The 16,291-nt window shown below is 38.9% G+C and overlaps 1 protein-coding gene across 3 annotated transcripts in view; it reads left to right on the top strand.

The window, feature by feature from the left end:
- The first annotated feature begins 3,354 nt into the window (after positions 1–3,354).
- LOC131497439 (uncharacterized) overlaps positions 3,355–16,291 on the top strand; it is a 40,784-nt gene continuing 27,847 nt past the window's right edge. For all 3 annotated transcript variants that reach the window (XM_058703697.1, XM_058703696.1, XM_058703695.1), the window contains exons 1-3: positions 3,355–3,442; positions 3,823–3,864; positions 14,884–14,988. In XM_058703697.1, the coding sequence (XP_058559680.1) occupies positions 3,367–3,442; positions 3,823–3,864; positions 14,884–14,988 (223 nt within the window). In that variant the 5' untranslated portion in view covers positions 3,355–3,366. The remainder of the gene's footprint in view (positions 3,443–3,822; positions 3,865–14,883; positions 14,989–16,291) is intronic.

Here is a 16,291-nt window from a genome sequence, read left to right as displayed (position 1 = left end):
GGATAGGTATTATCTCTGCTTTAAACGTCTGGTAGAACTCCCCTGGGAAGCCATCTGGTCCTGGACTCTTATTTGTTGGGAGATTTTTGATAACCGATTCAATTTCTTCGCTGGTTATGGGTCTGTTCAAGCTTTCTATTTCCTCCTGATTGAGTTTTGGAAGAGTGTGGGTGTTTAGGAATTTGTCCATTTCTTCCAGGTTGTCCAATTTGTTGGCATATAATTTTTCATAGTATTCCCTGATAATTGTTTGTATCTCTGAGGGATTGGTTGTAATAATTCCATTTTCATTCATGATTTTATCTATTTGGGTCATCTCCCTTTTCTTTTTGAGAAGCCTGGCTAGAGGTTTGTCAATTTTGTTTATTTTTTCAAAAAACCAACTCTTGGTTTCGTTGATCTGCTCTACAGTTTTTTTAGATTCTATATTGTTTATTTCTGCTCTGATCTTTATGATTTCTCTTCTTCTGCTGGGTTTAGGCTGCCTTTGCTGTTCTGCCTCTATTTCCTTTAGGTGTGCTGTTAGATTTTGTATTTGGGATTTTTCTTGTTTCTTGAGATAGGCCTGGATTGCAATGTATTTTCCTCTCAGGACTGCCTTCGCTGCGTCCCAAAGCGTTTGGATTGTTGTATTTTCATTTTCGTTTGTTTCCATATATTTTTTAATTTCTTCTCTAATTGCCTGGTTGACCCACTCATTCGTTAGTAGGGTGTTCTTTAACCTCCATGCTTTTGGAGGTTTTGCAGACTTTTTCCTGTGGTTGATTTCAAGCTTCATAGCATTGTGGTCTGAAAGTATGCATGGTATAATTTCAATTCTTGTAAACTTATGAAGGGCTGTTTTGTGACCCAGTATATGATCTATCTTGGAGAATGTTCCATGTGCACTCGAGAAGAAAGTATATTCTGTTGCTTTGGGATGCAGAGTTCTAAATATATCTGTCAAGTCCATCTGATCCAATGTATCATTCAGGGCCCTTGTTTCTTTATTGACTGTGTGTCTAGATGATCTATCCATTTCTGTAAGTGGTGTGTTAAAGTCCCCTGCAATGACCACATTCTTATCAATAAGGTTGCTTATGTTTATGAGTAACTGTTTTATATATCTGGGGGCTCCGGTATTTGGCGCATAGACATTTATAATTGTTAGCTCTTCCTGATGGATAGACCCTGTAATTATTATATAATGCCCTTCTTCATCTCTTGTTACAGCCTTTAATTTAAAGTCTAGTTTGTCTGATATAAGTATGGCTACTCCAGCTTTCTTTTGGCTTCCAGTAGCATGATAAATAGTTCTCCATCCCCTCACTCTCAATCTAAAGGTGTCCTCAGATCTAAAATGAGTCTCTTGTAGACAGCAAATAGATGGGTCTTGTTTTTTTATCCATTCTGATACCCTATGTCTTTTGGTTGGTGCATTTAATCCATTTACATTCAGTGTTATTATAGAAAGATACGGGTTTAGAGTCATTGTGATGTCTGTATGTTTTATGCTTGTAGTGATGTCTCTGGTACTTTGTCTCACAGGATCCCCCTTAGGATCTCTTGTAGGGCTGGTTTCGTGGTGACAAATTCCTTCAGTTTTTGTTTGTTTGGGAAGACCTTTATCTCTCCTTCTATTCTAAATGACAGACTTGCTGGATAAAGGATTCTCGGCTGCATATTTTTTCTGTTTAGCACACTGAAGATATCGTGCCAAGCCTTTCTGGCCTGCCAAGTTTCAAAGGAGAGATCAGTCACGAGTCTTATAGGTCTCCCTTTATATGTGAGGGCATGTTTATCCCTTGCTGCTTTCAGAATTTTCTCTTTATCCTTGTATTTTGCCAGTTTCACTATGATATGTCGTGCAGAAGATCGATTCAAGTTACGTCTGAAGGGAGTTCTCTGTGCCTCTTGGATTTCAATGCCTTTTTCCTTCCCCAGTTCAGGGAAGTTCTCAGCTATAATTTCTTCAAGTACCCCTTCAGCACCTTTCCCTCTCTCTTCCTCCTCTGGAATACCAATTATGCGTATATTATTTCTTTTTAGTGTATCACTTAGTTCTCTAATTTTCCCCTCATACTCCTGGATTTTTTTATCTCTCTTTCTTTCAGCTTCCTCTTTCTCCATAACTTTATCTTCTAGTTCACCTATTCTCTCCTCTGCCTCTTCAATCCGAGCCGTCGTGGTTTCCATTTTGTTTTGCATTTCATTTAAAGCGTTTTTCAGCTCCTCGTGACTGTTCCTTAGTCCCTTGATCTCTGTGGCAAGAGATTCTCTGCTGTCCTGTATACTGTTTTCAAGCCCAGCGATTAATTTTATGACTATTATTCTAAATTCACTTTCTGTTATATTATTTAAATCCTTTTTGATCAGTTCATTAGCTGTTGTTATTTCCTGGAGATTCTTCTGAGGGGAATTCTTCCGTTTGGTCATTTTGGACAGTCCCTGGAGTGGTGAGGACCCGCAGGGCACTTCCCCCGTGCTGTGGTGTATAACTGGAGTTGGTGGGCGGGGCCGCAGTCCGACCTGATGTCTGCCCCCAGCCCACCGCTGGGGCCACAGTCAGACTGGTGTGTGCCTTCTCTTCCCCTCTCCTAGGGGCGGGATTCACTGTGGGGTGGTGTGGCCCGTCTGGTCTACTTGCACACTGCCAGGCTTGTGGTGCTGGGGAGCTGGCGTATTAGCTGGGGTGGGTAGGCAAGGTGCACAGGGGCGGGAGGGGCAGGCTTAGCTCGCTTCTCCTTAGGTGATCCACTTCAGGAGGGGCCCTGTGGCAGCGGGAGGGAGTCAGATCCGCTGCCGGAGGTTTGGCTCCGCAGAAGCACAGAGTTGGGTGTTTGCGCGGAGCGAGCAAGTTCCCTGGCAGGAACTGGTTCTCTTTGGGATTTTGGCTGGGGGATGGGCGGGGGAGATGGCGCTGGCGAGCGCCTTTGTTCCCCGCCAAGCTGAGCTCTGCCGTCCGGGGGCTCAGCAGCTCTCCCTCCCTTTGTCCTCCAGCCTTCCCGCTTTCTGAGCAGAGCTGTTAACTTCTGACCTCCCAGACGCTAAGTCGCGCTTGCTGTCGGAACACAGTCCGTCCGGCCCCTCCGCTTTTGCCAGCCCGACTCGGGGGCTCTGCTTGGCCGGCGAGCCGCCCCTCCGCCCCGGCTCCCTCCCGCCAGTCCGTGGAGCGCGCACCGCCTCGCCGCCCTTCCTACCCTCTTCCGTGGGCCTCTCGTCTGCGCTTGGCTCCGGAGACTCCGTTCTGCTAATCCTCTGGCGGTTTTCTGGGTTCTTTAGGCAGGTGTAGGTGGAATCTAAGTGATCAGCAGGACGCGCGGTGAGCCCAGCGTCCTCCTACGCCGCCATCTTCCAGAACCAAGAAGCGACTCTATTCTTGAAAACATGGCAATCAGACTTACAGCTGAGGAACTTAATGATGTACCAGTTGCTTCAGATGCTTCAGATGTACCAGTTGATGGTGAATGATTTAGATATCATTATGCCTTCATGAAAATTTGGGTTTTGCAGCTGACATTTTTTATAGGACTTATGTAGCTGAAATAAGAATTATTTTTTCTCTCAATATATTAATCTAAAGTTGATACTTATTCGTTTATTTAACAAATATTTACTGAGCACTATATATTATGTATTCTGCTCAGTGCCAGAAATACAATGACCACGAAATACAGACATAGTCCTTGACCCAAGGAACGTAATGTCTAGTGTATCACAATTCTTAATATTCTAGTAGAGGCTGAGAATGTTGCTGGGGCCTCAGTCAGGTTAGTAGTTTTCACAGGAACAAGGGCTTTGGTTTCAGCCAATATGAATGACATTTTTGCTACTTCTATGTAGGTATGGATCATCATATCCTTGGACCAGATTTCACGATTCAAGGTCAGTATTGTATGTATTAAATAAAATATAAGGATTGAAGTGTGATGTATCACAAAGTAATCCCCACTTTAAATAAACCAAAAAAGAATGTATTTAGCTGAGCACAATCCACTGAGGTCAAGCAATATCACCTAGAAACATTTTACTGAATACTGCCTCTTACCTGGAAAAATATTTTTTTCCACTTGATTCATATACTATTTAGTTATGTGTTTGCCATGGGTTTTATACCCTTCTGATAGGGTGAGTTTTTTTCCCCCAAAAGATATTTTTATTAAATCATTCCTTAATTTTCAAGTACTACTGTGTACCAATGAAAAACATGTAGTTAGTTTTTTATTTGCTTATTTTCTTTATGCTTTTAAGTTTCCCTGGGACATCTGGAAAAAATAATTAAGTGGGACTATCAACAATTGCCAGAGGTTATTTTTAGCTTCAGAAACTCACTTGGGGATGTCAGATAAAAGGCAGAATAGGAGCCACCGAAAAACTCTCTCCTCCATAAGAGCAATGAGCAAACTGGCAAAAATTGTCAAAATTAACATTTTCAGAACTGGAAATTAACCAAAGGTTTGCTGCAATCTGGGGAGGATTTAAGAGAAAAAAGACTGAATCTCAGTAAGAATAGTGAGCGTTGTGATATTTTAATTTGCCCTATTCCCATCCTCTGTCTCACAGCTCCATAATAGCCTTGAAAAATAACATTTTCTATTTGCAGTGAAAACTAGTAGCGTGGAAACCACTGGAGGGAGCAGAGGGGAACTGGAGCTCTTTCAAAGCCTTATTGCCAAAGAACTGTCATTATTTGGTCTGTTTGGTGGTTCCTTGGAGTGAGGCTTTATATCTGTCTCCCTTTATGTATGAATTGATGAATGAATAATCCATGAGTATGGAAAGATGAATCAACTGAAAAGAGCAGAAAAGAATAAGAAAAAATAATAATTATTTGGAGTCATAAAGAACTAATAGCAATTACTGCAGTGGTAGAGTAATAATTAGTCAGCAGCCATACTGAAATGGACGCAGTGATTAGAAAGAAGAGGAGAAAGTATGTTAGTAAAAGACATGAGATGAGAATTATGGCCTTTACTTCTTTTACTCTTGGTACCTGCATGAGTCTTGTCCCTGCCAGAACAAAGATGAACACAGAGAGCATGAACTGTCCTGTAGAGTTTATGAACTAGTGTGGCATCATAAAATGTTTTTCCTAGACTCTGAGTCCATTTTGCAAATACAAATTGAACCCCAGAAAGCCTGAAATTAAAAATTAAAAATGGACTCAAATAAAATAGTGGAAATACTGGACTCTGCCTTAAGTTTTTTTACAGTATGGGTACTTTATGTTTTCATTCTAAAGCTCTATCATTTTCTGGATCCCAACTAAGTCTTTTTTTTTTTTTTAACAGCTAACGGGAACTTTGATGTTGGTATCTTAATGGATGGAATGGGTGGAATAAAAGCCAAAACAGGTAATAGAATAACAACTAAGAGTAAGATGCTACTAGAAATCTAAGAACCAAATTATTTCCACTAAATTACAGTATAATGCTCTTTCCACATCATGATTGCATGGACTTTTAAAATCTGTCTTACACATCTTATAAAAATGTTTATGTATAAATGCCTACAGTTAGATAATAGATTATCAGAACTTTTAGCAATAAAACTTCAGTGCTCTTTGTTGTTTCCCAAGTCATTATCTGAAATCTCTGCCAATAATTAGCATACCTTCTTTTATGGCGGAAAGCTAAATTCCAGTTTAACACAGTAAAAAGTGAAGGAAAGTTTTGGTAAAGTTAGAGGCGATCTCAAAGCAATAAAAGTGCTGATAAAACTATTTAGATCAGCAATCTGTATCATTCTAATGTACTGCAAAGTTTATACTCAAATCGCATGCTCTGTTGCCCTGCCTATCATTCAGAGATTATGCTAGAAATAACGAGAAACCTTCTCTGTAGGCCCAAAGGCCTATTTTTTTAGGCTGGGTCTCTTTTCATTCAGCAGTTAGCTGTAATGCTACAAAGGCAATTTTTTTTTTTAATTGTGTGGAATCACGACATCATTCACAATAATACCAGAAGTCTCCCTTCTTTTGCTTTGAAGGAGAGGTTGAGGTCAATGACATGAAAAAAGTTCCAGGAAACATGGGGATAGAACTCAAAGATAAGAAACAGGGAGAGTTGGTGAACAATCTGCCAGTCGATGGTGAGAATTTCTCTAACAATTCTATTTCATATCTAAGTGAAAAAGATTGTCCAAAAAAATCTTTTACAAGGTAATGACTGTTTTCTCTTACGAAGAAATACCAACGGTGTCATCTCATTCTTAGTTGGGAATGAGGTGGCTTTAGTCAGAAATCCTGCGACCATGGTTGAGAAATCCTGGCTATTATTCTTGAATACACTGTGATTCTGAAATTTTAAAATGAGAAGAGGAAAAGGAAGGCATTGAAAAGTATGAAATGGAAATAAATGAGAAATTACAAAGAATAAATGGATGGGAGGGGTTCTGCCTGTTAGAGTGCCAGCAATAACTGCCTTAGGTGCCAATGAATGAAGAGTGGCCTTATTTTCTCCATTTCATATATTTTTAAAAATTATTGAGAGTATATTTGTACTGTATGGAAATGTAAAGTCTGACTTTGTGAAATGATGGCTTCTCTGTTGCTTAATAACGAATTTTGGTGAGATTTTGATTTGTGTGCTTCTTAAAGCTGATACATCTATCAGGATAGGCTGACGGTTGGCACAGAGGCCTTTTTCATTAATTTATTCTAAACCAAAGGATAACTGACATATAACATTAGTTTCGTGTGTACAACATAGTGATTCAACAATTACACACATTATGAAACACCATGGTAAGTGTAGTTGCCTTCTGTTGTCATAGTTATTACATTATTGACTCTGTTCCCTATGCTATACTTTTCATCCCTCTGACTTATTTTCTTTATAACTAGAAGTTTGCACCTCTTAATCTTCTATTTCACCTAACCCCCCACCCACCTCTACTTTGGCAACCACCTGTTCTATTTATGAGTCTGTTGTTTGTTTGTTTTACTTTTTAGATTCCACAAGTAAGCAAAATCATATGATATTTGTATTTCTCTGTCTCACTTACTTCATTTATCATAATAGCCTCCAGGTCCATCCATGTTGTCATTAATGGCAAGATTTCATTCTTTTTTACGGCCGAGTAGTATTCCATTATGTGTATGTGTACCACATCTTGTTTATATCCATTCATCTGTTAATGGACACCTAGGTTGCTTCCCCATCTTGCCTATTGTAAGTAATGCTGCAGCAAACAAAATGGCATAGTATCTTGCCAAATTAGCGTTTCCATTTTTTTCTTGTAAATACCCAGAAGTGGAATTACTAGACCATATGGTACTTCTATTTTTAGTTTTTGGAGGAACCTCCCTACTATTTTCCAGAGTGGCTGCACCAATTTACATTCCCACCAATAGTGCACAAGGGCTCCCTTTTCTCCTCACCTTCACCAAGACTTATTATTTATCTTTTTGATACTACTCATTCTGATTGGTGTGAAGTGATATCTCATTGGGTTTTGATTTGCATTTTCCTGATGATTAGTGATGCTGAGCATCTTTTCATGTGTCTGTGGGCCATCTACATGTCTTCTTTGGAAAAGTCTATTCATGTGCTCTGCCCATTTTTAAATTGGATTATTTGTCATTTTTCGGTGTTCAGTCGTATGAGTTCTTTGCATAGTTTGGATTTTAACCCCTTACTGGATGTATCATTTGCAAATATCTTCTCCCATTCAGTAGTTGCCTTTTTGTTTTGTTGATGGTTTCCTTTGCTGTGCAATGAAGGCCTTTAAAGATGAAAATATACATAAGATGTTAAATTTGATACTTGCCACTTTTCAGATATTTTGATAGCATATTTATGCTTCTTTTAATCTGCCCATACTTTTGCAGACAATGTATGTTCTATCCTGGGGGATAGAGTTCCATAATTTATTGAAAAGTTTACAATTTGTGGCAAAGAAGAAAATAAGTCTAGTCTGAAAAGTGATTAATAAACAAAAAAAATTAGTAATGGTTAAGGAAATTTACTCAGAAAAAAATTTTTCTCTGGGTATCATCAACAAAAAAATCATGCTTATTGGATGGAAGGATGAAATTTGTTATCCCCACTAGTGTATTTCACTGAGTAGCTCACCGATTACCTTTAAAGCTTTCTGCTCTATGGACTGACCAAAGGAAGATATTTTATCCTAACTCTATTATTGAACATATTTTAAATATTTGAACAATGTATTTAGCTATGTTTTTTGTGCTAGAACTTGTAACTATATATTATACACGAATTAATAGTTTTGGTCACATTTAAGAGTGACTACATTTTGGTGTTATTTCTTTCAGTTTCCTAGGGGTGAGGATGATTGATATCAACAATCATGTTGATATAACAACAATCACTGTTCTGGAAAACATGAGGTTGAATCTTACAGAAAAGGAACCTAAAAATATGAGACAGAATCTACAAATTAATGCTGAGCATTTAATATAGCATTGAACCACTTGGGAAGTCTTGGGCTTATGAAGTGATGGAAAGACTCTCGAAAGCCACTAATTTGGCACTAAGAAGACATTTTAAAAACTCACAGAACACATCTCTAAATAGAAATGAATGCTATCCTAAAAACTTATATTAAGTTTATTATATCAACAACTTCTTTCACTGTGAATCATAAGTAATGCTGAGGTTTCCACAGGCCACAAAAGGCCAGAGAAGAGTCAGGGGGATAGGGAGCATGGAAATAAGATGAAAAAAAATCTTAAATTGGAAAATCAAATCTAGGTCTATACCACAGACATTGAAGCGAAGGACTGGCAATTGTTCAGTGGAAGTGACCTGGGAGTTCAGGAAAATGAGAATGGCTCCTGTTCTTGTCTGCAGCAATGAGATCTGTGGTCTCATAGCCCTAAGGTGCTAAAATATACCTTAGGCACCTTTTGCTGTCTCAAGTCGTCCCAAGATAAGGTGAAAGGAGACAGGTTCTAGTTTTACCCATCCTATTAAATTTTTCCAGATAATTAGAAAAGTCAAATGAGTCTTGGTACTCCTATTTAAAATGTTAAATGATACTATGAAGACATAAATTACACTTTCTCTCTTTTTTCATATCATTAGCACGGGCTAATTAAGTTAATAATACACAGAAACGAATGCATTTTTAATATCGTGGAAACGTTCCATTTTTCTTATTTCCCATCCCTATTGCTTTCCTAAGGTGGGAAGGGTAATGTGAGTAATTTGGACAGCATTCTGGGGGGAAATGAGGATTAAGCTCCCAGAAAAGGAACAGAAAAAACTGACAGAAAACCTACTACTTAATGGTGAGGATTTTAGAAATAACTGTGTCTTTGAAGGGAGTTAGCGCTTGTGAACATGCATACCAGAATTTCTAAAGCACTCAGAAGATATTTGCAGATCTTAAGGAGGGATTAATTCCTAATGTAAAAGTCCTATTTCTTCATTTTTATAAACTCCAGGGAGCAGAATGAAGTTCTGTTTGTAGTTCATTGTTTCATTTAACACTCTCTGAAAAAACTTCCTTTCTCCCATCATCCCTATATCCTCAAAATATTCAGATTTATATCTTCAGATCAATTTTCTCACTCAAATATTGTGTGTTGTAAGTTTTATAGGACACTTCTTTCTTTTTAAAGTTTATTTTGGAGAGACAGAGACAGAGAGAGTGGGGGAGGGTCAGAGAGCGAGGAGAGAGAGAGAATCCCAAGCAGGCTCTGCACTGTCAGCACAGAGCCCAACGCAGGACTGAATTCCACGAACCATGAGATCATGACCTGAGCTGAGATCAAGAGTCAGACACTTAACCAACTGAGCCACCCAGGTGCTGCGTAGGACATTTCTATGACTGTCCTTCAGACACCATAGATTTTGTCAGAAACTGAATTCATAGTTTTCATTATGGTATTTGACCAAAGCAGCTACATGGGGCTTTTAGAAATATGTTGGGGGAATATCTGGTTGTTACAAATTGTTGTCACCAACTGATTGTAAAAGTGGATGCTCAGCATTATATTCCCTGAGCGTCAAGGATACTCAGTGCTGTGCAATTCATCGGGCTTTTCAACACAATGAAGAATTATTCCTCAGGAAGATGCCAGTGGCTCTTCCAGTAGCTGAGAAAACTCTGTTTTTATACTCTTTTACAATTGTGGTACTATCGTTATTACCCTAGTAATATAAGCTAAAACACTGAGAGACCTTTCCTCACCTCGCTCTGACTTAACTAGTTGTATTACAAATGAGTACCACTCTTGCCTTTTATAAAACGTGAGCTTCTTTTGTCAGAGACCCTGCCTGATCCTTCGTTGTAAATCTTTCTCCCCCGACCCAGCAAAGTATCTTTTACATATTCGCTATGTAATAAATATTTGATTAATGAATAGAATAAATGAAAGGAGTTTCTTCCCCAAATGAGAGCAACAAATAAAAAGAATGGCAATCCTGGCGAGTGATAGTACAATATTAACAGATGCCTCAAATATTTGCTGACTTTTGTACTTGAATAAACCCTTTGTAGTAATCTTATACCAACTGTTCTTTGGTACCGAGACGCTCTCATGGTTATCCCACACAGAATCAATTGTCTTCTGACATTATAAGAAGTACTGCTATTTTGTTTGTATTTGGGAACTTGTATTCTGAGGGAAGCTTGTTTATGTATTTTGTATTTATTTATTTGAATAGAGAGAGACCGAGCATGCGGGAGAGGGGCAGAGAAAGAGGGAGGGAGAGAACCCCAAGCAGGTTCCACACTGTCAGCCCACAGCCTAATGTGGAGCTCGATCCCACAACCCTGAGATCCTGACCTGAGCCAAAATCGAGAGTCAGATGCTTAAGTGACTGAGCTACCCACGTGCTCCACTCAAGGAACCTTGTAACCTATTGCAGTCTGTTCAATTCTCAATGACATGGTAGAAAGATGGTTTCATAGACAATGCAGAGATAGAGACCGAAACTTCTCTTCTTATTTTCTTCCAATTTCTTCTTTGTCATCTCCCCATTCTACCCCATGTCCTTCTAGTCTGAGTCACTGAATGTCCCTTTTTGGGTTATCATTTACTTTATTGGGACTAATTACAATTTCATTATACTTAGTAGCTTTATCAAAGGACTTTGTGAATACCCAGAATACCCCAAAAGGAAACCCTAAATCCTTTAGCTATCACCCTTTTATTCTCTCCCCACCACCCTACAAGCCCTAGGCAACTTACTTATCTATTTTCTGTCCCTATAGATTTACCTATTCTGGACATTTCATATAAGTGGGATAGTATGTAGTCTTTATGATTAGCTTCTTTCACTTAGTATGATGGTTTCAGGTTCATCTATATTGTAGCATGTATCAAAATTCCATTCTTCCTTTTTTCCAATTTATTTATGGTGGTAAAATGCACATAACATAAAGTTTATTACCTTAACCATTTTTAAGTGTCCAGTTCAGTGTTATTAAGCACCTTCACATTTTTTGTGCAATGACTACCACCATCCGTCTCCAGAATTCTTTTCATTTTGTAAAATTAAAACTCTGTATCCATTAGGGGTGCCTGGGTGGCTTGGTCAGTTAGGCATCCGACTTCGGCTCAGGTCATGATCTCACGGTCCGTGAGTTCGAGCCCCTCGTCGGGCTTTGTGCTGACAGCTCAGAGCCTGGAGCCTGTTTCAGATTCTGTGTCTCCCTCTCTCTCCGCCCCTCCCCTGTTCATGCTTTGTCTCTCTCTGTCTGAAAAATAAATAAACGTTAAAAAAAATTAAAAAAAAAACAACCTCTATATCCATTAAACAAACACTTCCCATTCTCCCCTACCACGAGCCCCTGACAACCACCATTCTACTTTCTGTCTGTATGGTTTTGACTAATCTAAATACTTTATATAAGTGGAATCATGCAGTGTCTATTTTCGTGACTAGTTTATTTTACTTACCCTAATGTCGTCATGTTTCATCCAGGTTGTAACATATGTCAAAATTTCCTTCCTTCTTAAGACTGAATAATATTCTACTATATGTATATATGTTCATTCATCCATCAGTGGATACTTGAGTTGCTTCCACATTTTAGTGATCGTGAATATGTTCTGTGAACATGGGTATACAATTTCATTCCTTTTTGTTGCCTAATAACACATTCTGTTGTATGCGTATATGTTTTGTTTATTCACTCATCCTTTGATGGGCATCTGGGTTCTTTCTGCCTTTTGGCTATAATAAGCATTTCCAAATGTATACAAAGTAGGAAGAATAATATAATGAATGATAAAGAATAAAGAATAATAGAATGAACCTAGATTCAACAGTTATGAAGATTCATCTCACTTGCTTCTTATTTATTTATTTATTTATTTATTTATTTTTAAATTTTAACGTTTATTCATTTTTGAGAGACAGAGACAGAGCATGAGCGGGGAAGAGGCAGAGAGAAGGAGACACAGAATCCAAAGCAGGCTCCAGGCTCTGAGCTGTCAGCACAGAGCCTGATGCGGGGCTCGAATTCACAAACTGCGAGATCCTGACCTAAGCCGAAGTCCAATGCTCAACCGACTGAGCCACCCAGGCGCCCCTCTTATTTATTTCAAAGCAAATTTTCATTTAGTCCTTATATACTTCAGTATACATCTTCTTAAAAGTATGGATTTTTTTACATGACTGCAATACCATTATACAGCCTATTTTTAAATTTCCCTTCTTTAAAATATTTTTTACAGTGAGCTTATTCAAATAAAAAACCAAACAAGCTTTACACACTGCATCTATTATGACACTTAAATCTCATGTACTCTACAGCTATTCCTCTACCTTCTTCGTCTTTTCTTTTTAGGCACTGATTTTTTTTTTAAGAAACTGGGTTGCCAATTGTCTTGTAGCATTTCTATATACTAAAAAAAGAAAAATTTCCCATATACTAAATTTACCCGTTTTTGTCTGTTTTCTCATCTCTCTTGTTTCTCTGTTGTCCGTACTCCTCATAAACCAGGAGTCAGCTCTGATGGCTTAATTATTTTCATCTTCAACATTTTTTTGACAAGAATACTTCATAAGTAATACCGTTTATTTCACATTGCATTCCATCGGGAAATACAGATCTAGTTTATCTTTTTGAAAACGGCTCTACAGTTGTCCCAAATCATTTATTTAAAAGTCTGTCACCACATCCTTGAATTTGAGATGCCATCCTAACTATATACTTGATTTCCACGTGCTCTTGTCTATTTTGAGAATTTCCATTCTGTTCTATTGGTCTGCTTATTCGTGCTCTAAATTGTGTTGAGTAGAACAGCTTTATAATCTTTTGCTATGAGTAGATCTAACCCCTCACTCCTCAGCCCTTGTACGCACACACACACGCACACACACACGCTCCCTTGTCCACCCCGCCCAGTTCTGGCTGTTCTTTATAGAAACATCTTTTTTGTGTGACTTTTAGTAGGAGTGTATTTGTCTTGGTTTTTTTTCCTTTCATTTTCCACTTGCTGTGTGACATATTTCCTGGTGAGAAGATTGATTTCTTAGGGTTTGAAAACCACTTATATTATGAGAGGACTTATCACATGTACGTGTTTACTGTTGTGCCAAGTTTAAATCCCAACATAATGAAGAAATATGAAAGCATATCATGCACCCTTATTTCTTGTTTTCTGTGGTATAGAAATACTGACTAGCCTTTCAACTTTAACATCGAAATCTTCCACATTCAATACAGATCCGCGTTATTGTGAGTCAAGATTTAACCACGTGGTGATGTACCCACTTGGCTGTAGCTCCAGCCTCCATGGGTGCAGACAATGCCATATGCACGGTGTGCACCAGTAAGAGTGCCCCATAGACACTGTGAGCTGCCCACTAGGAAGCTCGGGAAAGACACACCACCTCTACTTGGCACTAAACCAAGGATTGTCCCAAAGGACTTTCCCGCAGCCCTAGATTCACTAGTGGGTAGAGGATGAGTTCCACGTGGTTCAAGGTCCCCTTCATGTTCCCATACAGCTGTCTTGTTTCCTTCCTCCCTCCTTCCTCCTCTTTCCCCCTTCTTTTCATTTCTAAACATTTTTTTCCCTCTTTTTCGGCTATCCTGGGTCATTGTGTATTGTTTCCTATCTCCTGCAGATGCAGATACTTTTAGCTTGTTTTCCATTGCTTTACACATAGGAAGCACAATAGTTTTGTAATTTGTGCCTGATAACTTCTAAATCTAAAGTTTTTATGAGCATGTTGCTGCTGCCTGTTATTTCTGCTTATTCTCTCTCAGGTAACTTGTTTCATTCTGTGTTTGGTTCTTTTGAGTGAGCTATTTTCCTTGGAAAATTATAGAAAGAAACCTTTGAGGCTAAGGATGGAAGCATGTTCCTAAGGAATACTTGCCTTTGCTGCTGCTGGGCACTTGGACAGAATCACCCACACTCCATGAGGTCATCAACATGACAGTTCAAATCCAGATGGAGCAAGTATCATTAGAACAGAAACAGCACCAGGGCTCTGCTTATCTCCCTAGGTTCCTACTTTTGATGAGACTTTGCACTAGTAACTTACTCTCTTATCAGCTCTTTAGTACTTTTGAGGAGATGCTTTTTACATTTTACCCAAGATTTCAGTTTCCAGAGGAAGGTTGGTCTGAATAACATCGTCCTCCACATAAATGGAAACAGAACTTGATTATAGATTTTTGTTGGGAGTTGAGGCATCTAATCTGGGAGTTCAGGAAAAAAAAAAAAACCCTCATTGTCAGCCACAGTTTGATTTTACCATTTGCTGTGAAAGATTTGAAAATTGCTCATTCACCTGGAAGATTTCTATTCGAAGTCTAACATCCTTATTGACCCCCTTGATATATGTGAATAGACTATATTACATCTTGTTTTCCTCATGAGACTGATAATCATTAATGCACTGTGAGTAATGCGAGTGGTCACATTTTGGAATCAGTGAGTTTTCCCCATATTCTTTACTTTTTCACAAGGAGAGATTATTGATGTCGATAAAATGGATTCTCCTTTGCAAACTATGGGGATGAACCTTTCAGAAGAGGAAATTAATGATCTGACACGTGATCTACCAGCTGACGGTGAGTATTTAAGATATGTTTGAATTGGTTAGAATTGGTTAATCTGAGCTTCTATAAAAGAATCTCTGAAAACTCTACTTTGGCATTAAGAAGATGGAAAACATGAAAGATGACTCAGACTGAAAGTAAACATGTTTTGCCCCTTGACATTTTCAGTAACTTCATTTCCACTTGGAGTATGGCCAAGGCCAAGGCCACCATTAGAACTGAACAAAATTAGAGAGAGACCCTGCTGTGGAGGGAAGGGAGTGGGGTGCATTAAATAGAAGAAGCTTTAACACAGAAAAAATTTTTAAAAATTATAGAGAAAAGAGAGCAGAGCCCAAAGTGGGAAATTATTTTTAATTTCTTTTAAGTAAGCTCTAGGCCCAGTGTGGAGCTCAGTTCACAACCTGAGATCAAGAGTTGCATGCTTTACCACCTGAGCCAGCCAGGTACCCCTAAGTGGGAGGTTATTAAAATAGCATTTCTGTCTTCGCCTCACCATTTTCAAGGACATGTAGAAAGGCAGAATAGGGGCGTTTGGGTGGTTCAGTCTGTTGAGCGTCCAACTCTTGATTTCGGCCCAGGTCATGGTCCCAGGGATGTGGGATCGAGCCCTGCATCCAACTCTGTGCAGAGTGTGGCCTGCTTTGGACTGTCTCTCTCACTCTGTCTCTCTCTCTCTCTCTCTCTCTCTCTGTCTGTCTCTCTCGTGCACACGCGCGCTCACTCTCTCTCTCTTAAAAGAAAAAAAAAGCGTGATAAAGGAGGAATATGAAGTGTAGGACCTATTTCCTGCACCAAAGGAATAGGACCAAGTTTTCCAGATACACTTAGGGGAAAAGGAACAGTAACCACTCAGGCCTGAATGTGTGGAATGCCTGAATGCTCAGTGGCCCCACCTATGCCTCTGCTTACATCCCCTCATTCTGAGCTGGATTCCATGGTTCAAGGACTGACTGTTCCCAAAGCTCTAATCTCCCTTGATGGGCTAGAGACAAAGTCTAAAGTTTAGTACATTCTGAATTGGGGCTAAAAGAATTCTCAAGCTAAATAAGCAAATGTTAAATATCAGCCTGAGAACGTTAGAGTAGGGCTAAGAAGTATCTGTCTGGAACATTCCTTAACTATCATATAACCTTAGATGAATCAATACTTGCTCATCTTATTAAGGCGCATTTATTCACATCATTGTGTAAGATAAGCACTGTACCCTTAAAAATATTTTTGTTAATTCATTTAATTTATTCTCTAATTTTTACCACTAGTAGTATACTAGAAGGACCATGCAAGTGGTCTTCATTGTCTTGTTTTCTTTGCT

This window comes from Neofelis nebulosa, chromosome 16, assembly GCF_028018385.1.
Source record: "Neofelis nebulosa isolate mNeoNeb1 chromosome 16, mNeoNeb1.pri, whole genome shotgun sequence".
NCBI lineage: Eukaryota > Metazoa > Chordata > Mammalia > Carnivora > Felidae > Neofelis > Neofelis nebulosa.
The sequence above is the reverse complement of the archived record's forward strand: the minus strand, read 5'-3'. Positions and strand labels throughout refer to the sequence as shown.